Below are 24,831 nucleotides of genomic sequence, written 5' to 3' on the forward strand. Positions count from 1 at the left end.
AGGCTTCGTATAGGTTGTTGTAAGGTAGTTAGCATATCTAATATCTTGTATAGCAAGTAGGTCAATCTGTTTGTTGCTTTCTTGTAAGCCAAGCATGTAAGCCACGCCGGGGGCTACTCCCGGCTCATATAAACACGAAGCCATGAGCCTGAGAAGGTCACGTTACCCCTAATCTTTACAGATAGCACCTTAGAATAACGCTTGTCAATCGTCATCTTGTTTCTTGTAACCCATAGGGTCCAAGCAAAACCTGCTAAAAGAAACATAAGAATTCGTATTGGCAGGGGCCCCTTGCACCGCGGCCAACCTTCCAAGAATTCTTGCAAGGAATGAGGAATATCTTCCAAATAAAATACTTCCTTTATAACTGTCCAGATCATTCTAGCAAGAACACAATAAAAAAGAATATGATTAATAGTTTCTAGAACCCAACAGAGGCAACATTTCCCATCTCCTCTCCAACCCCTTCTGATCAGAGACTGACCAACTGGCAATTTGTTGTTAAAGGTTTGCCACAAAAAGAACTTTATTTTGAGTGGAATTTTACACTTCCAGGTTATCTCGACAACTCTAGTCGGCATACCTCTACTTGATAAGAATCTATATAAAGACTTAGTTGTGAACAATTTTGATTTTTCAAGTGCCCAGGACACCCTATCAGGAGTAGCTTCATCTAAAGTAATGTGTTGAAGTTCATCGTAGAGAAGTATCCATCTTTGAAATTCTTCACCAGAAAGGGCTCTACGAAACTCCACAAACCAATCTTATCAACCCAGCAATCAGCCACAAAGCATTCAGGATGACTCACCATCCTATAGAGCTCCTCATAATATATTTTCATTGGAAACGAGAAAACAACTATAGACCGGATGGGGATCGTTTCATCATTTAATAACAGTTGATCATTTCATTTAAATTCAAAGCACACACACACTTGGTCTCTGCAAATTAAATTCGCCATATTATACAAATATTTATGATATTGCTCCTCCTTTTTTTTGTTGATAGGATATTTGCGCTCATCCTTCTAATCGATGCGACTTATATATATAACAAGTTCATGCATCCGAATTAAGCACAGGCGATGACGCCATCTTGTTTCTTCTTGTTGCATGCATGTTCACATGCCCTCGTGGGTATTAGTTATGTGTACATAATTGTATTGTGGTTTTGTCAGCTTTACGTGAAGGAAAGGGACACATAGTGTCTAGATATTTTCTCATCTTTCCCCATATTTGATTTTTTAAAAGAAATTCGGATCAATTTAGGTTCGGCTTTATATTCTCTGCGTGCTCGCTCTTTCTCTCTCGGTCATGCATTGCAGGAGCGAAGCCAGCCACTATGGCTACTGGGGTCTTACGTATTACACAGTGGTGTCAACAGAGTGATGAGCAATAATCAACAGTAGTTCTCTATAGGATTTGTAGAAATTTATCGGGATTGCTTGACCTGATGCCAAAGGCTAGCTTCGCCCCGGATTGCGCTCTCTCTCTCTCTCTCACACACACACACACCCGTGTGTGTGGGGGGAGGGGGGCATCAATTGACATGATGATGTAAAAAATTATAGTGTGGTAAGGGTAAAGAGTGGTACTCATGTGAGAGGGTGTGCATCAGTTGAGGCGATGTCGGAAGAATTGCGATGAGGCATTAGGGTATTAGTGACCGAGAGCACGCACCCTTGCATGTGATATAGGACGATGGTGATATTATATATTGTCTTTTTTTTCTTTTTGATTGAAACCGAGATACATACATTGTCTAGCTAGATGGTGACAGTGAGATGAGATTAATTTTAGGACCATGTACGTTGGAGAAGATAGAAGCACATCAATTGAAAGGCCACCGTCACATTGGAATATCGATCACCGATGTGAGGCCCAAAATGCATGTGATTGGGGATACCATGCGGGTTACCAAATGATGGTCATGATACCACTCTAGATGCATGGTCCTGTACCGTCCTTGTCTTGACAGAGTATTATTTAGTGGTGTGTTTTACTTTATCCTCGGTTTCAAGTAAGCTTACAGATAGTTTTGAGCAAAACAAGCACCAGTGGTCTAGTGGTAGAATAGTACCCTGCCACGGTACAGACCCGGGTTCGATTCCCGGCTGGTGCATTTTCCTTGTTTATTCCTCTTTTTTTGTGTCCTTTCTTCATCATTTATTGTCTTTTTTTTGTCCTTTCTTCATCATTTTGTGCCTAATAATAAAAATCATGTTCCTGTATGCACACATACTGTACACAAACAAACAACGCACAACCAGATTTTTTTAATTTCTTCTAGTAACGTGGAGTTCTCCTAGTGTTTTAGCATTTAAAATTTAGTATAAACTTTCTCTAGTAAATGCCTCCTAGTGAGGATTCCCTAGTGTTTGACTAGTGGTATGCCTCCTAGTAAGGATTTTCTAGTGTTTGACCAGTGGTAGTGTTTTATTACTAACTAAAAACACTAAGGCCTTGTTTAGTTCACCCTAAAAACCAAAAAAAAATTTAGATTCCCCGTCACATCAAATTTTACGGCACATATATGGAGTATTAAATATAGACGAAAATAAAAACTAATTGCACAGTTTATCGATAAATCACAAGATGAATCTTTTAAGTCTAGTTACTTCATGATTGGATAATATTTGTCAAATAAAAACGAAAGTGCTACAGTTCTGAAAACATTGTCCAATCACGGAGTAACTAGGGTCAAAAGATTCATCTCACAAATTACAGGTAAACTGTGCAATTAGTTTTTATTTTCGTCTACATTTAGTGCTCTATGTATGCGACAAAAAATTCGATGTGACGGGGAATCTTGAAAATTTTTCGAACTAAACAAGGCCTTTACTTTCCAGAAAATTTTGTAAAATTTTTCACATTCTCCGTCACATCGAATCTTTAGACGCATGCATGGAGTATTAAATATAGACGAAAATAAAAACTAATTGCACAGTTTGGTCGAAATTGACGAGACAAATCTTTTGAGCCTAGTTAGTCCATGATTGGACAATATTTGTCAAATACAAACGAAAATGCTACAGTGTCCATTTCCCAAAATTTTTTGGAACTAAACACGGCACTAGGAGAACTACATTTTGTAGTACGAGTAGTAGGCCGGTCCTGCTGCCTCTAGGGGTACCATGCCTGCTTTCTAGGGTCCTGGTCCAGCATCCAACCGAGCGCTGTGCTGTCACGATGCCCATTTCCAATATATACTGTAGTGTCTCCCTCTGCATTATTGCACGTCAAATCAATTCCACTCAAAAACAGTACGAGTTGCACAAGCACATCTCGTACTCCTACTGTCTGGCCTTTGGTTCATGCATGGCCTTTTTCATGCATGGTATCCTTCATTATTTTCACATACTCCTACATCAGAGTGGTAGGTGTGCAGTGCTTGATACTAGTGTCTTAGGCCTTGTTTAGGCATTGTTTAGTTTTTAAAATTTTTTAAGATTTCTCATCACATCAAATCTTTAGACACATATATAAAGTATTAAATATAAATAAAAAAATAACTAATTATACACTTTGTTTGTAATTTACAAGATAAATCTTTTGAGCTTAATTAGTCTATAATTGAATAATAGTTACTAAATACAAACGAAAATGCTATACTAGCCAAAGCTAAAAATTTTGTCCAACTAAACAAGGCCTTAGTTCTTAAAAAAATTCAAGATTTTCCTTCACGTAGAATCTTTGAACAATACAACATTAGATACATAGTTAATATTATAAATGTTATTACTTTATCATAAAAAATTGGTCAAACATAAAATAATGTTTTAACTTTCCAAAATTTTTGGAATACCTAATAATTTGGTATGATGAGAGTATATTGTATCTGCTTATCGAGCCTTATCGTATTCGTATATGTACGTACCAGCATACCATGTAATATTTGTTGCATGTGTGTCGATGTGTGTCTCTCTGCCTACGAACAGGAATTCCTTGCTTCTTTCTTTTTTGCTGCCTGCTTTGTTCCTTGCGCAAATCGATGCAGAATATATCATATCGATCATATCCACATGGATGGCCATTGCATCAAATAGGCACCATATATACGGAGTATGCTGAATCGATCGTCGTCTTAGCGGTCAACACAAGAACGGACCCAAAGATCCACGCATGCCCAAAGTGTTAATATGGATATGCATGCTGATCAAAATTTTTTTTAACTGTATTTAGTTTTAGTAAGGTCGAGAGAGAGAAATTAAAGAGAACAAAAAATGTGAAAAGAAAAACAAAGAAAGGATATTAAGGGTATATACCTTCTTCTAATAAGAACGAAGAGAAACTATTCTACGAAACCATCCACTAAAATAGGTTCAGCTTCACCGATAAAATTGTTTTTAAAGCTAAAGAAGAAGAAGAAGAGCAGCAGCAGCAGCATCACCGGTAGAAGCTAAAGAAGAAGAAGCAGCAGCAGCATCACCGGTAGAACTCGATCAGTGCCGCCGATATGATAGGATTCCTGCAATCGAAAACCTCCTCGATCTTGTTGCTGCGTAGTGAGTGACGCATGCATGCATTGATCTCCTGTAGTCCTGTCTCATAATCATGCGTGCGTGCTGATGGATGGCAATGCAATCTCCTGTCTGATAGCCCTGCTGGCCTCCTCAATCAGCAGATCTGATTTCTCCCATTTCCCAACTGCTCGGATAGGAGCACCTATCAGACAATATGCCAATAATAATAATGTAACATATACACCATTCTATATCGATACACGTAGTGTCATTATTATATTATATATTATATAATTATACGTACTTGTGTATAAAATCAGCCAGTTCGGAAGGGCTACCTGCACCAGCAGCAGCAACTGTTCAATCACCAACCGAAAACCACCAGCAACAAAGCCAATAAGAACCAACTCCTGCTTGGTTAGGCCCATAAGAGAAGCCCGTTGGGCCTTTGACGTTTGACCCACAGCTGGATCTGGTTAGGCCCATAAGAGAAGCCCGTTGGGCCTTTGACGTTTGCCCCACAGCTGGATCTGGATGGGCCAGGAGGCCCAACCGGCTATATTTTGCCTGAAATGGGTTTCATCCAAATACCATTAAACAAACCGGAGTTTCGCCGTATTATCTCTATCAAACATGCCCTACCCACTAAAATGTGAGTGATTGTCAAGAAATGATCGAGCTTTGATTTAGTGTCGAGAGCAAAGTTATTAGGACCGGACTGGAGATCGAACCGGTAAGGTTGTCGGTTCACTGGTCCAACCGTTAAGAACCGGTTGAACCGCCGGTTCGATTGTTTTGGACCGGACGAATTGAACCGGCCACAAAAACTTCAAACCGGTGTAATGTAATGAAATATAACCAATCATTAGTAACATATAGTTGATCATATATACACATAATCCAATAAAGAACACAATTCCATAACCATTTTCCAACAAAGCTACAATTATATAAAATATATATGATACGGAGCACTACAAATTGGTTCAAAAAAACTTAAATAGTAATTCAAATATTCACGATTATTAAAATGATCTCAAATGTTTAAATAGAGTAAACTATTAGGGAGAGCTCATCAAAATAATTTATTTAGGCCTTGTTTAGTTCCACTCAAAATCTAAAAAAATTTCAAGATTCCCGTTACACCAAATCTTACGGCACATACATGGAGTATTAAATATAGATAAAAAATAACTAATTACACAATTGCCTATAATTTGTGTGACGAATGTTTTGAGACTAGTTAGTCTAAATAATTACCAAATACAAACGAAAGTGCTATGGTACATAAAAATAATTTTATTCCAGAAACTAAACAACGCCTTAATTAAGAGTGCTCATTTTTTTGTTGGAAATTAAAAATGCGGTGTCCAAAGTCAACAACTCATGAAACTTGGCTGGCAATGTCCACACGCACACGTCATCGTCACTCTCTCCAAAACGTTCACAGCAGTAGCCGACACATCCTCCAAATGTGGTCCGGTGCAGGCGGCAGTAGCAGCAGGCTGGGCCCAGCAGCAGCTACGCACACAGGCAGCGGGCAGCAGACAACAGCGCGCGCCACAAGACCAGACGGTCCAGACAGAACCGGCCGGTTCACCGATTTTATAAAACACCGGCCGGTTCAGCTGGTTTTTAGCGGTCTAATTGCATGAGCGGTCTTTTAAGTGAACCGAACCGTTGTAGTCCCTGGTTCGGTCTTTTAGCGGTCCGACCGCCGGTCCGGTCCGGTCCAAATAACTATGGTCGAGAGTTGTGGTGTTGTATAACATGTTTTTTTTTTTTTTGTCTTTGTGAGGTATAGCTGTTGAGCACTAAGACGATCGATGGCAATGGAGAAAGTCAAGCGAGTTCATGTCAAGAAGAGGTAAAGTACATACATGGAGGCTTAGACTGAGGGACCGAGTGTTGGTGGACAAACCGTGGACAACTATCTCTTAGCAACATGGACAAGCTAGCAAGTGACCAAATCAAGACAACGGTTGACCAAGTCAGGATGGCAATCTGAAAACTTAATATATCTAGTCTAGGATCCTAAACGAGCTCTACAATTTTTTTAAATACATTTTTTCTAAATCCAAATTCATCTGAAAAAAGTTATGAATTTATTTGTAATACGGCCTTTTTTAAGTCAACAATTCCTGAAAATTCACATACTTTTGGAGGCATTTCTCTTTATCTGACCACCCTTGAAAATAGATATATATGTTCAGGTATGGCTTACTTAACATAGCCGCCCCTAAAAGTGTATTTTTCAAGGATGGTTTGCAAACTGTAGTGCTCCCGGAGCTAATTAGATACTGTTTGTTAAGTAAGCTGCCTTTGAAAAAATAGAAGGCGCCTGAAAAAAAATCATTTTTGTATAGTGTTAGTGGCGGTGCCAAGGTTCATGTTTGTATAGTGGCACCTATGGGCTATGGGAATTGCATGGGAAGTGAAGGGTTTGGAGATGAGCCAAAACAGATAAATCGATTTGTTTGATTGGGGTGTGTAATTCGTAACAGTGTTGGGTACTTTATTTCAACACCACAAGATATGAAGCCAGAGCATTACTTGAGGACCTCCATGAAGTCATGAACTCCATAGATTTGGTCTCTAGATCCAAAATTTTAATTTGGTAGAGCTCGGATATGCAACTAAAACTAGAAGTGCAGTTGTTTTTTTTTTCCGCTAAGCTCTTCTTTTTTCAAAGAGATCCGGCCACACTCACAACTCTTCTTTTTCTCAAACACTCGCCACAGCCACCCGCCCACCACCGGAAACAAACAGATCCAAGGAAGATGGAGATCCGGCTGTCTCCGTGTGGAAACCGACATGCGTACCCAAGCTAAAGACATGGAGTAAGAAGAGAGGAGGGAGGAGAGCAGGTCGCTGGAAGTTGAAGAAGGTAGGGAGGATGTCCCCCCATCGCCGTCATCGCTGCTTGCCAAGCCATAGGCAGCAGGGGGTAGCGCTGGTACGAGGGGCCAGGGCCTGAGGAGAGGTGCCGTGGGAGCCACCCACTTCCTGTTCGTTTGAGTTTATCTGTCGAATCTATCAGCCATTCAACAATGTTTTTTCTCTACTAACAAATTATAAACAGTACTTTCAGCCGTAGTTTATCAGCCAACAAACAAGACTTTGGTTCAGACGACGCGGGAGCGAGGAGTCAACTTTCCATTATTTTCCCCTCTCTGCAGAAAAAAGATGCTCCCACCACTCATCCCGTTTGCACACTCCTAAGACTGTCTCCAACAGGTACCCCAAAACGCAAAATACATCACGAACAGTGTTTTGCGTCACCAAATTCATGTTCCAACAGACAACCCAAACAAACTACCCATTATGCGTAGGAGCCGAGGGGAAACGCAAATATGCGTCTTCAGAAGAGGCGACGCAAACTCTGCGCAGACGAGGACGACACAGGTGGTCATGGCCGTGGCCGTCGCGGAGGCGCTGCTCGGTGGCGAGGACGAGGGTGGCTCGGTGCGTCGACGAAGGAGCTCGGCATCACGGACGTGGTCGCGACGCGGCCATGGCGAGGACGAAGGAGATGGTGGCGCTGCGTGCCGAGGGGCGCCCTCCCCTTCTTCCTCCTTGCAGGCTGGGCGTAAACACCAAGGTGAGGCGCCCTCCCCTTCTTCCTCCTCGCAGGCCAAGCGCAGACGCCAAGGTGGGGCACCCTCCCCTTCTTCCTCCTCGCAGGCGGGGCACGGACGCCAAGGTGGGGCGCCCGCCCCTTCTTCCTCCTTGCAGGCAGGGCACGGACGCCAAGGTGAGGCGCCCTCCCCTTCTTCCTCCTCACAGGAGAGGCGCGGATGCCAAGGTGAGGCGCCCTTCGATCCCCTTCTTCCTCCTCACAGGCGGGGCACGGACGCCAAGGTGGGGCACCCTCCCCTTCTTCCTCCTCGCAGACCGGGCGCGGACACCAAGGTGGGGTGCCCTCCCCTTCTTCCTCCTCGCTAAAGATGGCAATGGGTACTTACACGAAAAAATATTTTATCCGCTAATTTACCTATACCCGTGCACGGGTAAGAGGTTTTTCTCATGCCCTTACCCACGCGGGTAACGGGTAACCCATGGGTTATCCTTACCCATGATTCCAAGAATACTTACAAAAAATAAACACATATTTAAATATTTCAGGCTCCCAATTTCAGCCAAAGCATCACAAGACATTAATAAAATCATCAAATATACAAGCTTCATGAACACCTGATCATGTAATCTAATTGATAAATTCATTGTTACTAGATAACAAGTGGCAAAATTCATAAGTTTTCGTGCTGTGCGGCCGCCGCAAGGAGATAGAGGAAAGGGGAGGGAGCAGATGGGTGAGGTACTAAGGTGAAGGCCTAGGGTTTGACAGCGTTATATATGATTTTTATTAGATTTAGGCTGTGTATGGTAAATTTTGGCCTATGATTCTAACTTATTGAATCGGGTTAAAATTACCCATGGGTTAACGGGTATGGGCAATGCAGTCCCGTACCCTTACCCGCTTTACCCGCTGGGTAAAGCTTTTTTCCCATTATCTTACCCATGCGTAAAAAAAATAGCCATACTCTTACTCTAATGAGATAATTACCCATCGGGTTTCGAATAAAAATTGTCATCTTTACTCCTCGCAGGCGCTGCTCCTGGCTGCTGCGGTGGCGTGCGGCCGGCAGGGCAAGGCAGGGAGCAGGGCGACGCGGATCCGCAACGGGCGCAAATCAGTTGCGTAGGCTGTTGGAGAAGCCAAGTTTTGGGGGAGGTGACCCATTTACTGTGTATAACCCAAATTATTAAATGGGTATCTGATTTAGGTCTCTATTGTTGGAGATAGCCTAAGTTGATTGACTTCAATAATCATCGTTGACCCATATATGTCTTTTAATCTAAACCTCCACCCAATCCTGAAATAAAATATGACTTCTTTTTTTGTGATCGAGAATATAATATGACTAAGCACGTCTTCTCGATCAAGACCTCAACCACACCCCTTCTCCCCTCCTACGTCACCGTAATGATGCATGAACCATAACCATCATCTCTTTCAGTCTTGCGTTCAAAATCATCTCTTTCAGTCTGGCGATGTATCCAACTCACACAATATGGACTGTCATCCTCATCCGTCTTGCATCTCTCTTGCGGTCCCCATTATATGGCCTCCGTCAGTCAGTTCCTCTATCATACTAAAAATGCCCACTTATATGCCTCCATCAGTGAGTTCCTCTACCAGGGCCGTGCCGAGGGGCGTGCAAACGGTGCGAAGGAACAGGGCCTCTAATTACCTGGGGCCTCAAATTCTGTTGGATTTACTAGTCACAAACCATCACTTCATCTTTAATTCATCACCACGCGTGTGCAAACTACTAGTGACTGCCAGCTATAGGCCTAGCTATAAGGGATAAATTCAAGCTCATGCCGTTTCCTTCCGTGATGGACGATTAGCCCTGGAACAGGCATGAGTCAGGACTGTTATAAAAGAAAGTCCTATGTCATTTTAATCTTTTCTTTTGATTTGAATTTACTATCCTTTATATGATTACGGCTAATGTTCTAAGGTTCATGCATATATAAGATACTCCCTCCGTATCAGATTTAGAAGTCATTTTGGACAAGATTTGGGTTAAACATTGAAAATATAAATCATCAATAACTTTTAAATTGTTGAGTTTACAAATATGAAAATTATATAAATAAATTTATCTTGAAAATTATTTTTATAAAAAATACATATATAATTTTTTCTAAATATTTTTATAAAAATAAGAGGTCAAAGTTGTGTTTTGGAGACCGTGCCGCTGTTCTAAACGATTAGTTTTTATTTTTCGTCTATATTTAATACTCCATACATGCGTCTAAAGATTCGATGTGACAGAGAATTTGAAAAATTTTGGGTTTTGAGGTGGAAGTAAACAAGGCCCTTACAGTTTGGTACAGGGGCCTCAAATTTTACCGGCACGGCCGTGTCCTCTACCATACTAAAAATGAATTATTTTACCATCGCCCACTTATATAGCCTCCATCAGTCAGTCCCCATTATATGATCAACCAGCCCCATGTTAATTTCATCAGCTTTATTCCCTAAACCATATGCTTCGCGCCATGCGTCCAACATGCTTTGCTCATATTTTTGCCTTTAGGAAAGTGATGAAAATTTTCTTAATGACTCAGTAAAGTACATATAATATAGCCACCTGCTTTGCCATCAGCCAGCAATAGACAGAAATTAATTGTTTCGTGAGAGACTGGTCGCCGGATTCAAAGTACGACTGCTTGTTTGCTTCTGCGTGTTCCATGAGATGAGATGCTTGGTGGTCATATGCGGGGAGCAATGGGTTCAGTAGTTCTCCTCTGACTCATAACTCGCTGTAGGCTTGTTGCTGATGGTTGAGTTCTAATATGTTGCATGTCTGTCCTGCCGTCTTGGTGAAGTCCAACACATATAAGCACAAATTACTGCGAAGCCACTTTCCTGACCATGTGCGCGACATTAATCTAAATTCTAAACATACTCTCAAATCCAGTTATAGCGTGCGAATGTGGCACATGCTTTTCTGGCGCTAAAGGCCACTATAAGTTAGCAAAAATGGCCAAATTATATATCCTCACTTATTACAAAATGTTTCTTCACTAGTATTTTACAAAATAATAAATCCTGGACTATCCCAATGCTCTTGGAGTGAGATAATTTCACAGTTCCTCGACCGTGGGAAATATGAATTAGTTGTTTTACCATCGTCGCCCATTCACGAGCAGATCAACCAACCCCTCTTTGATCAGCTTTATTCCCTAAATCATGCTACTCTATGCATCCAACATGCTTGCTCATCCCTTTGCCTTTAGAAAAGTAATGATTTTTTTCCCTTAATGAATCAGTAGAGTACATGGCCACCGTACCTGCTTTGCCACCAGCCAAAGGCTCAGAAATAGTTTCATGAGACCGGTCGCGCGCGCCGGATTCAAAAACTTTCAAAGTACTCCCTCTGTTGCAAAATACATGATCTTATAATTTTGTCCAAAATAATATTATCATTAACGCATCTGAGCGTAACCTAGCTGTATCTATAATAATATTTATTTTGGAGGCATATCTTTTTAGAATATTTATATATGACGCATGACTCGCTTGCGTTGAATCTAAAGAAGACAGGGGATGCTCCGTCCTTCCCTGGCGACCCTGTTTTGCTCCATTAGAGTCTGGACTTTGGAAGTGCATCGGAGCCACACGAAGGTCCAAGCAGGAGACAGGTTAGTACAGATATACTACTACATACTATAGTATATCTGTAGGAACCAATAGGGGTTATCTATCTAATATCTGCAGTATATCTGCAATTAACTAATTACCTTGCTTGAGTAATAGTTGTGTACACATATCAGACGATACGGGTTAATGTGATCGCTTCTTGATTTTCAGTCGTATACGGTTATTACTACCTTTGATCTAGGAGTAATTCATTTACCCCTATATTTTCAGTTGTATACACTTGGATGTAGAAGTACCGTAGTAGTTAAAAATGTTGAAGTTGATTTTATTATTTTTTTTGGTTTTGAGAAATTTTGAAGTTTGATTTCAGACGTTCTGTTTTGGACCACTCTTAGTCTCTTACTATGGAGAGGTACTGCATGCCTTTGTTTGAGGTTTGTTTGCCTGATAATAGTTCTTTAAAATGTACCTTCTCCAGATTGAAGGCTCTACAGCTACCGCTATGCCTCGAATGGACAAAGATCTCCTGCAAGCTGCCATATATGGTGACTCAAGAAAATTGCAAAACATGGTGGCTGAGAAAGGCCTTGATGTTCTGCTTGGAACAACTCAGGCAGGCAACACCTGCCTCCACATCGCCAGCATCCATGGCCACCGGGAATTCTGCATGGATGTTCTGCATCAAAACCGGTCTCTTATCACCGCCTTCAACGATGATGGCGAGACACCACTGCTCGCCGCCATTACAAGGGGACATACCTCTTTAGCTTCATTTTTTCTACATTTCTGCCTTAACCATGGGCATAGGGATGCAATCTTGTGCCAACGCTCTCCACCACGCCATCCGCAGCGATCACAGGGAGCTCGCGATGGAGCTAATAAGGGCGGTGCCCGAGATGTCACGGGCTGTGAACAGCTACGATGAGTCTCCCATGTTCATCTCGGTGATGAGAGACTATGAAGATATTACCAAGCTACTGTTGGAAATTGAAGATTCTGCTCATGGAGGAACCTCTGGCTTCAATGCTCTGCATGCTGCCGTAAGAAATGGCAATTCAGGTGAGACATGTGAAGTACAACAGACACATACTAGAAATTGGAGTTAGGAATTTCATACTGCCTTCACAACTATAGATTTTCTAGCATGGTCATTATCCATATTCCCTCCGTTCCAAATTATAGATCATATTCTAACTTTCTTAGAGAGTCAAAACATCTCAAGTTTGATTAAAATTATAGAGAGTATTACAAAGATCTATGTAATGAAGAATCTAATAATACTTATTTGGTGTAAATGTTATTATTATATAAATTTGGTCAGAGGGAGTATTGTACTATTGTTTTAAGATCTTATAAAATGGAACAAGTAACCCAAAATTCTTGATTTCATGGCTGGTTTGCCAACAGTTAGTTAATTTGGGATGCCTTCATTTGTTTTACAGGCATCGCTAAGATGATTATAGAAAAGCGTCCTGACCTGTCCACGGAAGAAAATGGCTATAGAAATACTGCAGTGGAGCAGGCTGTGTTCTTGAACAAGATTGACGTCTTAAAAGTACTATTGGAACATGATTGGTCTTTAGGGTATTCCGTCTCTACAAGTGGTAGCCCTCTTCTTGTTTCTGCAGCACAAAGAGGCTATGTTGGTGTTGCTCGAGAGCTTCTGAAGCATTGTCCAGATGCTCCCTATTGTGATCGAAATGGATGGACATGTCTCCACGAAGCTGTGCTCTCAGGTCACACAGAGTTCGTAGAATTTGTCATGGGGTCACAACAACTCCGTAATAAGCTCGTTAATATGCGAAGTGAGGTTGGGAAAACTGCTCTGCATTACGCAGTCGAAAAATGCAATCCAAGAATTCTGCAAGCATTACTCCTGAACCACACGACGACAGACTTCACCATGATTTCCAGTTATGGAAGGGAGCCAAGTTCGGGGTTGTTGACTGAGAAGGAACCACCCAATAAGATTTCGGACTGGGTACATTTGCTTTCCATATCTATTGTCACGAATCTGACATTTACATAAAATGGTCTCCTCTAATCCCATGGAAAAGAATAGAAATGTAAGAAATACTCCACACAATACAAAATTTGCATTTATAGTACCATCTTTTTTTTTCAATTTTTGCATATATTTATTATATTGCCATGTTACATGCTCTGCTTTAGAACATAGTTACATCGTTACTTGGAGATTACATTTCAGAAAAAATAGAAAGGTGCACCCCTAAAAATTCTATAAAAAGTACTTGTTTCTGTAAGTAGTACCTGACTGAGCTCAATTTGTGCCATTCTTGTACTTGATGCAGAACGAAGTTTCCATGGTTCTGTTGCAAAAAGATCCCAACAATGCAAGCTTTGTTTACTACATTCATAAGTGTGTCAAGGATATGGTAACTAATGCGTCAAGTAAGGCTTTCAAGTCACTGACCCAGACGCTCATAGGCAACACCTTTTTAGTGGCGATACTTATCGCAACAATTACCTTCGCCGCTGCTTTTACATTGCCCGGAGGATACAACAGCGAAGGACTTCCCACCATGGCAAGAAAGGCTGCATTTCAGGCATTCTTGATCTCTGATACATTAGCAATGTGCTCGTCACTTGCTGTTGCCTTCATATGCATCATTGCAAGATGGGAGGATATTGGGTTCTTGCTTTACTACAGATCATTTACAAAGAAACTCATGTGGCTTTCATACATGGCGACCACCACGGCATTTGCAACAGGTTTATACACAGTGCTAGCCCCTCGCCTCCTGTGGCTGGCGATTGCAGTTTGCACTTTGCCAGTTTTATTGCCCATTTTTACTAAGCTGCTTGATGAGCTTCCTTTTCTGAGCCTCCGACTTCGACTAGGTCGGACTTTCAAATCTGAGCTCCTTGATATCGTCTAACATTCACACACTGTCTTTGTTCTTTCTGGCTACCTATGGTTTCAGACTTTCAGTATGTCTTTAGACAACAATGGTATTTCAGTAGTTTTGAATTCCATGTAAGAGAACCATGTCATGTTATGCTGGTTGTATGTGAACCGGTTGTTGATTAGTTTGTTATTTACAATCTTGATGAACATGTTCTTTATGAGGAAAACGAAGCTACAACACGCGATCCTTGTAGGCTTAGGCTTATGAAGACAGACATGATTCTTGCAAGATGGGTCTCACAAGTATCACTAACAAAGTTCAATAACAGTTAATTAGCATTGAAAACTATTCCTAAGCAACAACAGGAGATCCAAAACAACACGATTAGCAACTAGAAATAACACTCCTAAGCAAGAGGCGTCCAGAAAGCCCACCATTTCAAGCGAACTCAAAGAATGCAACAGTCACATCCTCAGAACAATGGTACTTCATCCATGGCCATTCGATGATGACATGACCTCATCCTGAAGCACCACTTCTTGCAATCCTTCTTTGCCGCGCCAATGGAGACCTAGAGTCAGGTTCAGGTGGCCGTAGGAAAGATATAGTAGCTCTACTATCAACAAATAAGTATTGAGGCAAGCGTGAAAATCCACCACTGATGAACAAAGAGATCCACACCCACACAACAGGAGATCCCCACCCACACAACAGGAGATCCTTCACCCTCATCTGAGGCTCCAACCTCAGTACAGTAACCCAGCAACCATCGAAGTGCCAAACGATGGGTTGGATCCCATGGCTCCATGCCTGGTATGCTGGTCACACATCGGTAACCGAGTAAGTAGCCTAGTAATGCTAAAAGAACATGACATATATATCATACAAGTATTGGTATATCATTTCCCCAAACTTACGGAAACATCACAGTACAGGAACAGCATCTGTAAAATGTACAGATCGAGCTAGCAGTTTGCAATTATTTGTAATATAGATCTCCAAGCTAAATACAATAAGGGCAGACCCATTCACATTTTTGCTGGACACTTTCCACATGGGATTGTTTACATCGAACTTGTCAGGCAGTAGTAGCATCAGCAGGAGCGGCTGCAGATTCAGTTGTCACGGGCTCAGCCTCCCAGAACTCAGTCTTCTTGCCCGTCTTGGAAACAGTTTGCAGAACAGCATCAGGTGTTACATTACCCTTCACTGTGACCTTCTGTTCCTTGATGTCTACATCGAAAGATTCAACACCTGAAGGAACCACAACACCAATGCATATGTTTAGACTCAGATACTGTAAAAAACAGCAATTGATCAAAACACCTGAGGATTTTCAACCAACTAAATCCTTAGGAACAGATATAAGTATATTTATTTAAGTGACTGCCATTTGGCAGTGAGAACAGAATTTTCTGGTTCCACTAGAATCTAAGAGAAGTTTCTATCTCTGAATCCCTGTAACATTTAGTAGTGGTTCTCCTGCATGTGGGTCTGGAGAGATATAGTTTGGAGAATCCCTGACAGTGGCACCCTAATATATTCAGAGGAAATTGCAAAAAGGCTAGATCTAGCAATTACTTCCACTTAAGTTAACAAATTAAGACTAGTATCCAAGTAGTTCAAAGCAAACTGTAAAAAGGCTGAACCTAGTAATCTGCTTCCACTTAAGTTGATAGACAAGCATTCAAGCAATTGCCTTACAAGTCCGACAAATAACACTCTGGATGTTGTATGTCACACAAACAAAGATGGTAAATTTAGAGGACTGGCCAGCAGGGAGAAGACTTAAAATGTGATACCTGGAACTTACAGAGTGCATTTCTCTACAAACCATTCTGTTGCAGTTTGATTACAATCCTATGCATAACATCCTACTAAAATTTTCTAGTGCACTTCAGGCTCATTTGATTTCTTATTTATCTGTTGCAGTCTTTCAGATACCATAAACATCGTGAATATTACTTGTTTCAAATGTGGAAAGTGAAGTTGCTACACAAATTTTTCATGCTGACAAAATGGAACTGCAGGTAGTAAACATGCCTAGAAACTAGCTGTTTTCTATTCTTTGAAACAAGAACCTTGAGAGAAATGAAAAGGAATGATATATTGTTAAACTTTTCGCTGGTAACTAGCAAAATCACTAAATTGATCAACCCAAATCTTGGTAACCAACTGCACTGGAGAAAAAACTGGAAAAGCATGTCTACTGCTTCAAAAATTCTGTAGGCCATCATATTGTGCCAGATTCTCGTCCAGCACCAGTATAAAAGCATGGCCATGTTTTGGTAATGTTCAACAAAGTTGAGGACAAGGCATCCTATTCCAGTTACAAATTGCTAATAGCTGATAGAAGGAAAATGCAAATATTTAGCAAGAGTGGCAAATCAGCCTTCGCGGACCTGAAAACCTCAATCTAGTAATCTATGTCCACTTAAGTTAGTGATTTAAGACTAGTATCCAAACAATTGCCTTAAAGTTGACCAATAACATGTCTAGATGTTGTACTAACATGATTCAAATACATGTCACATAAACAGAAGTGGTAAATTTAGAGTAGCCAGCAGGAGAAAATTAAAAATTTAGTACTCAGAACTTGCATTGTGAATTTCTCCACAAAGCATTCTGTGAAGAGAGGATTATGCTATTTGATTGCAATGCTATGCATAACATCCTAGTAAAACTTTCTGGTGCATTTCGTGTTCATTTGATTTCATACTTATCTGCTGCAGTCTTCCTAGAAACATAGAAGTCTTGTTTCAATTGTGGAAAGTTGCTACTCATCAAATACTGACAAAAAAAATTGAAACTATAGATAGTAGACCACGCCTAGAAACTAGCTGTTTTCTATTCAGTGAGAACTTTGAGACAAACAAAACAGCATGCTATCTTGCTAAGCTTTGTTGAGGGTAAATGACTTAATGGCAGCCAATATCGAGTTAACTAGTTATAGCGAAGACAGATTGGAAAAGCATGCAACTGCTCCAGAATTTCCATAGACCATCATGCTAGATTCTCATTCAGAACCGGTTGCAAAGCATGGACAAGTTTTGCTAACTAACACTCAATTAAAGTTGAAGGTAAGGCAGACAGTGCCACATACAAATTGCTAATATCTGATAGAAGGATGAAGAAACACAAAGATTAAGCAAGAGTGAGAAACCAACCTTCCATCTTGCCCAGAACCCGCTTAACAGCTCCAACACAGCCTTGGCAGGACATGCCAACCTTGAGTACGACAGTCTGCATGCATCCAGGGTGGAAACAAATGTAGGAATCAGTTGGCAACCAGTAGTCCAATTTTACATTTCAGTGAATGGACGAGGAGATTAAAGCACGGGCGTGATTCTCCAGATTCCATACACTTCATAGGTCCAGCAATTCGTATGGTTAAAGCTTTACCAACGCTACTACTAAATGCATACACTTGCCTGTTTAATAACTTTGGTGACCCTTTTTATATCTGTGCGGAGAATGACACTAAATAAATACCTATGTAGGTAGCACTCCCTCCGTCCCCAAATTATAAGTCGTCTTGGCTTTTCATCAGCATAGATTCTCTTTGCTAAAGAAGAGGCAAAACGGCCTATAATTTGGAACAGAGGTATAATACATCCTCACCTCCGGAACAGAGGTAATACATCCTCACCTCCTCACTTGATCGTAAATAGCATGTGTGTTGGCTCTAGCATGGCCACACAGCAGCAGCAGACCAATAACAAACTAACAAGACATAGTAATCATCAATCCTACCTTAGATTTAGATCTACGCGCACGTCAAAAACACTAAATCATCGGCATATCATCATCATCCTCCTCCCCTGAAACGGTCTCACATCTGATCACCTACTGATTCACAAGCTAACCCAGCGGAAGAAATCACCGAGTTACTTCCATCCGGAAATCTAGTACTACCAATCATTTCCGATTCGAGCGGAAGGGAAGGGGAGGGGAGGTATTTACCTGGGCCGCCATAGCGCGAGAGGGGAGCAGGATCGGGGTCGAGGGCGAAATCTCCTGATGGCGAGAGCGAGTCCGCGCAGGGAGAAGAAGCAGCGGAGGACGGGGGATCTGTGGGACGGGGGCGGTTCCGGGAGGGAGAGAAATACAGGCAGGCACAGGCAGGGCGCCGGCGGTGCGGTGCGGTGGCCGGTGGAGTCGGGAGACACGCAACGCAACGCAACGCAACGCGATGACGCAGACGCGGACGCAAAGGTGAAGGAACTCCCCCCTTCTTGTTTTCTTCCAACCCGGAGGAGCCTAGCCTCCCTTCACTGACAGGTGGGGGCGTCGAGTGGTGGGGTCCGCGACGTGCCCCGAACCGAGGTCGGGTAGATTTTTTTTGATTTAAAAAAAATTCTCCGTGTACCGGACTCAGTCCTAGCGTAGCGTGTATCCCACGCTGTCGTGTCATCACGACCAACTTCGCGTCTCCCGTGCTCCCATAGTGGCGGCGGTGGCAACGGCGAGTAGCCCGCTAGAGGTGACAGAACACAACCGTTTGAAAAAGAGAGGGACTCTTTCTATTTTCATTACGATACCGTTTCCTAACTTAGATTGTGTTGTGAGTAAGACTTATAATAGTTTTACTATCTCACTCCTTGTAATTAACCTTAATGGTGGCGAGAGGTGTCTAGGTTCATTGAACCAAAGTTCATCTTTCTCTTCTACCGTAGCCCTACCGTTGTTGTCCTCGTTGTCTTGGTTACCTCGCCCCGCCTTTGACCTTCCATGTCGCCCCCTTCTATCGCCGTTACACAATACATCGATAGAGACCCTCCCAACAAATGTTAGACTCTAACCCTAAACAGGTCCTAATTTGGTGGCCTTGAACTTCTTCTCCAACGATGATAACAAAAGAAAAGTATGACCACCGTGGCATTTACCTGCTAGCTAGCTCGGAATGGAAGGAAAGAGAGGAGAGATTTGGGGACAGAGAAGGATAGACTAATGCCATCGATAGATCTAGCTTGAAACGGTATCTTGTGGGTTCTCTAGTTAGGATTAAAAGAATAGGCCTCGATCTCTAAATAGCTTTTACCACCAAAGAGTGTGATGATTTGGACCATTTGGATCCTTAATTATAGGCCCTCGTATTAATATAAGTTTGGGATGAATTATAGGATTATAGTAAAAATCTATATAATACTAATTCCATCTATAATCTAAGGTATTTCTCAATCTAGATTATTTTATCTAGTTACTATAATTTAAAGGTAATAAGGTTATCTGGTTACTATATAGGTATTAAGATAGTCTAAATAAGCCCTAATTAAGATTCTGTTGTGCTTCTACGAAGGTTTACAAGGTTAAGGGAATAGTTGTGTGGTACTCCACATTTGGGGTAATGAAACAGAGCTAGTAGCAACATAATGGTTGAGGGAAAAGTACAGTAAAAATAGAACAAGGCCAAAGAAAAGTACAGATTGGACAGTTTAGCAGTCAGGTCAGATGATAACAATAGAACATACAGTAACCGAAGATTGTGCGACCATCATGCTTCATGCGTGCTACCTAGGCCTTGTTTAGTTCTGAAAAGTGAAAACTTTTCGGAACTGTAGCACTTTCGTTTGTTTGTGACAAATATTATCCAATCATAGACTAACTAGGATCAAAAGATTCGTCTCGTGATTTCCAGCTAAACTGTGTAATTAGTTTTTATTTTCGTCTATATTTAATGTTTCATGCATATGCCACAAGATTCGATGTGACGGGGAATCTTGGAAACTTTTTGGTTTTCAGAGTGAACTAAACAAGGCCCTAGCTCTTTGACAACGAAAGTCAACGTCCAGCAATCGTGGCCTTTCAAAACACATTCAAAAAAAACAGAGACAAGCATGCATCATCTGAATGACTGGATTTATAAACAAATCTGCAGTTAACTCGCGTGGATTGGACGACGCCGTCGTGCCGACGACAAACTCCACGATGCCTGGCAACGGTGTTGTAGGGACCGGAGCCTATTAATGAATCTGCATATGCTTTCCACTGACAGAGAGGCCTTTGTTTTCCCTATATTCAAATTTCATCTACAGAAACAAAGTACTCCATGAGGTTTGTCTGACCATGCATTACACTCAACCAAGATCTCCCTCCAGTGTCGAGATACATGCCTCGACTATTTGTGTACTGCAAAAACCATCTGTCAGCATCAGCTACGACCATCCAGCAGTATTCTACACAAAACTGTACCTCGCTATCTCACATCAAGCTGCCTGGACAGTAACATAGTGACAAAACATCCGATGGCTTCTTTTACTTTTCCCAGTACACTATTCAGGAAGATATTAACTAGCTAGTACTCCGTAGTATTTACATGGACTCTATGAACTCTTGTAGGCAGAATCACAGAGCCAGAGAGGATCAGGCCTTGCGTGGCTGCAATCCCATGACAAATGCACTCTGATAAAATAACAGTACAAACAAAAATATAATAACAGTCAGATGATAAAATAAACACAACTGAAGGTTCTGCCATCATCATGCATGCCAGCTTAGCTTTCGCAGTGAAAGTGAATGTCCAGCAATCATGCCATTTCAAAACGCATTCAGAAACACAGACAAGCATGTACTGCCAGAAATCCAAATTTCCATTGCTTTCCAACAGCTACCTCATTTGTATCAAAAGAACCAATTTACACCATTCCATGTATACTACCTGTCGACAGTAAACATCAGACCCACTCCTGAAAGCGGGTGTGGCTTCATGCACAATTACAATGGCACTGAAACGAAAAGAACCTCTCTCTCTCTTTTTTTTCTTACAAGGGACAAGCTTACACAGTCACAGACATAAGCTAAGTAGGCACGAAGTACAGTTCCTTACTGGGGTCCTGCTGCTTCCACAAAGCTAGCAACAACACAGCGAAGACCATGGCACAGATAAATAGAGTTAATCGATTGCTTCGACGACAGTTTGTTTCTTTTTTCTCCATCCCAGTCACCTTCTGATGTTCAGCAGCAGCATCACATTGGCGTTCTTCACATGGAGGAGCCCGTGCACTATCAGAACGCCTGCTGCTGGTGGGGAACTTCAAGTCTTCGCTCAGCAAGTCTGTGGTCTGTGTACGCAATTGGTTCCTCTGTCGCGAGTTGCAGTAGCCTTTCCTTTCCTCACTTTGAAAATTCTTTTGAAACAAAAGATGGTCTGGGCGATGCATCAACCTTGAAGCTGATCTTGGAGGTAGGCGATGGCCATCTCTTTCTGAATCACTGCAATAGGTCAAAGACTGGAGCTGCTTCCTTGGAGTTGACAAAGCTTGTCGCCTGCGCGCCTGAGTTCAAAAAGAAAAGTGTGAAGAATTCACTTTAATCTACAAATGGTGCAGTATCGTGAAACTTCATTCTGCAAACAAAGTTCTGAAGAATGAGTATCCCTGCACAGAAACATTCAGCATGCCTATAAATTTACCACACACGGATACACCAGTACACCACTCGAAGAATAGGAAGACAGTATTTAAAAAAGAAAAAAAAACTGACCAGAAAAGGAAAATGTAAAAGCTATTTGTTCCTTCTGCAACAAAAGTCAAAGTGATTGTTTCTGGTATCATTCAAGGAACAATGCAAACAGAAATAATATTCCAATTTCCAAAGGGCAGCAAACAGAAATAATATTCCAATTTCCAAAGGGCAGCAAATAGTAACTCATGCATCATGACCTTAATATAATAAGTATGTCAATCATACTAAAACTGCTCAATTTACATGATGATATGCCATATATACCTGATTAGTAGCTCTGGGTGTTAAACAAGTAGGACATGGATCACCAATTCTTGTCAACACATCAGAGCGCCTCCTACTTGACTTGACGAGATCAGCAGAATCAGATTGTGCTATGATACCCAGATTTTCATGATAATCACGTGCCGAAGTGTGGAAAAGCTCATCGTTGGACATCCCATGTGAAAAGTCAGTTCCATAACTCCAAAGTCGCCGCCTTGCACGCGAAGTTCCAAGAATACCAGTGCATTCTCCAACTGGTGGCTGAGAATTGAAGTCACTAAAACAACGGACAGATTGTAACTCACGAGGAGATCCACTAGATCCACTGTCTCTGATATCTGCATGATCAATTGGAGAATTTGACCCCTTCCTGCTGTTCCCACCACTACAGCTTCCCAAAGGACTGACATTTTTGTGGGCTCCATGTTCCTCCTGCCTCCCAAGTAACTTAGCAGTCTCGGTTGCCTGGAAAGCTGCAGCGCATATATCTGAAACAAAGCCATCTTGGAAGTGCTCCAAAGCATGGATAATGCTACTGATCTCAGAATTTATAATCCTCACATTCAAGCTTCTCATGATCAAATATATCATCTGAATTGATGACATAATCATCTGAGAATTGTTTGCCTTAGTGCTGTGGTCCAATATCTGCAAGCCTGACCTTATCAATGATCGTCCATAAGGCTCCAGTGTCAAAGGATTGTGTTTTAACAGAGCAACCACCAAGCTTACGTGAACAACAGTCTGGCAGTGAGCCTCCTCTAGAGCGCCCGACACTTTCAAGCAAACATCATTAACCAACTCATTAGATGCAAATTGCCAATTGTTGGACTGGACAAGCGCAGCAATACAAAGAGCCGAACCAGAAGAGATGCTCTTGTTAGTATTCATTAAGCTATCAGATAGGGGACGGCAAAGGGAGCCCATGATCTCATATTTCTCTTCTTCTCTACCCAGGGGATCAATGCAGTAGCGGGATAATGTGCAAACTACCTTGGAGCAACCAGCACTATGCAAGGGCTTTGAATTTGACGCCATGATCTTGACAACTGCTGAAACAATCTGTCCAATGTGCGGCACAATGCTGCGGCCATGAACTTCAGACGCAGTCTCGAAAATGCACAGGATCTCATCCTCAGAGTAAGAGGAAGGCTTGTCGGGAGAACACAAACGAGCAAGAAACGGAGGAAGTGTCTTTGAATCTAGTTCTTTCACGTACAGTTTCAAGCCTCTGAAGGCAGGCTTCTTGTCAGTGGGATCCATCATAGAGACCTCCAGTTCTGCATATTCGTCCATTCCAAGACTTGTAGCCATTGCATACACTGATACACTGGATTCATTAAAGAAACAAAATACAGGCTGTTAATAAAGGTAAGCACATCATGTATTTTTGGGGAGCAAATAAATCGATCAGCACATATGTTTAGGCTGTTAATAAAGGTAAACACAGCATGTAGTTTTGGGGAGAGAATAAATCGATCAACACATGGTTTCTTCAGTTAAAGCATACCAAAATGAAGACATAAAACTTGTTCAGATTCGGTGCCCACTAACAATATAAACAAAGTATGCTTCTTCTATCTATGTTCTATAACAAGAAGAAGAACACATAGTGCCAAAATTTTTTGAAAGAAAAAAAAAGGGTGACCAAGTAGTGACTGTTACAGAGACCACGACAGTGACTTTAGGCATTCATTCAGAGGTTCAGTCCCAGAGTAATAATGAAGTAAAAAGCGATATGATACAAATTTCTTTTCATCAAAAAGCAAAGATTTCTATCCATGACTCAAAGAAACGGTACAGTGAGTTAATGCTCGCCAAACATGATCGGAAGAACACCGCCCCTGCAGGCTGGAGAATGACTAGCCCCAGAAACCTCATTCGAACCCACCCAAGAATTCAAAGTAAACGGCACCCGCGCCAAAGAAAACGAAATCCACTGATACGCCAACCAAACAAGGACCAATCTTCATTCATCTTGCGCGCGCTAGCGACGAAGAAGAGAAAAAAAAACAATCGAGCCGAACAAGAAGCCAAGAACCGTGGACGCCGCGGATTCCATTTCCGCACCAACACGAAGCAAGGAGACCGCACCAGCCCCAGATCTCCCCTAGTCTAAGTGATCGAGACTCGAGAACTGTTCGGGTTGCAGTTCGAAGATCCCGCAGACCAAACCCCACGCTTCGGGGAACAACAACATCCGGCAGAGAGCAGAGGAGGTTAGGGTTGTGTTGTTCCTTACCGACGAATCCCGGTGGATCCCCGAGACCGGCGAAGCGGCAGAGGAGGAGGCGGAGGAGAGGCACGCCGATGCCCAGGCGGCGAGCGAGGAGTTGTTGCGGCGGGGAGATGGGGTCGCCGCTGCCGCTGCCGCTGCACTGGACGCTCCGGCTCCGGGGGGGTTGGTGGGTGGGTGGGGGCGGGTTCGGCGGAAGATGAGGCGGCGGTCGGAGGGGAGGGAGCGGCAGTTTGAGTTTTTCGATGATTCGTGGGGGCGCCTGCCAGATGCTTTCGTTTCGGAGTTTGGGCCCTTTCTGTTTCGGCCCAACGTGGAGAGGCGAAAGGCCCGAAATACAACTTTTTTTTAGTACTCA

The 24,831-nt window shown here is 42.1% G+C and overlaps 2 protein-coding genes, 1 non-coding gene and 1 pseudogene across 3 annotated transcripts; 2 read left to right on the forward strand and 2 right to left on the reverse strand.

Annotated features, from left to right (window-relative positions):
• TRNAG-GCC lies at positions 2,051-2,121 on the forward strand. Its single transcript has one exon. It is a non-coding gene; the product is annotated as a tRNA-Gly (tRNA).
• Positions 12,133-14,885, forward strand: LOC8071497 (annotated as a pseudogene).
• On the reverse strand, positions 15,366-18,740 carry LOC8071498 (copper transport protein ATX1). Its single transcript, XM_002443557.2, has 3 exons — positions 18,473-18,740; positions 17,677-17,752; positions 15,366-15,763 (listed from the first exon to the last, which is right to left on the reverse strand). The coding sequence occupies exons 1-3, from the start codon at positions 18,482-18,484 to the stop codon at positions 15,588-15,590; spliced, it is 264 nt and encodes an 87-aa protein (XP_002443602.1). The 5' UTR covers positions 18,485-18,740; the 3' UTR covers positions 15,366-15,587.
• LOC8086106 lies at positions 21,082-24,645 on the reverse strand. The gene is made up of 3 exons (XM_002443558.2): positions 24,480-24,645; positions 22,238-23,567; positions 21,082-21,783 (listed from the first exon to the last, which is right to left on the reverse strand). Exons 2-3 carry the CDS (start codon positions 23,549-23,551, stop codon positions 21,307-21,309), a joined length of 1,791 nt encoding a protein of 596 aa, XP_002443603.1. The 5' UTR covers positions 23,552-23,567; positions 24,480-24,645; the 3' UTR covers positions 21,082-21,306.

This window comes from Sorghum bicolor, chromosome 8 (assembly GCF_000003195.3).
Source record: "Sorghum bicolor cultivar BTx623 chromosome 8, Sorghum_bicolor_NCBIv3, whole genome shotgun sequence".
Classification (NCBI taxonomy): domain Eukaryota; kingdom Viridiplantae; phylum Streptophyta; class Magnoliopsida; order Poales; family Poaceae; genus Sorghum; species Sorghum bicolor.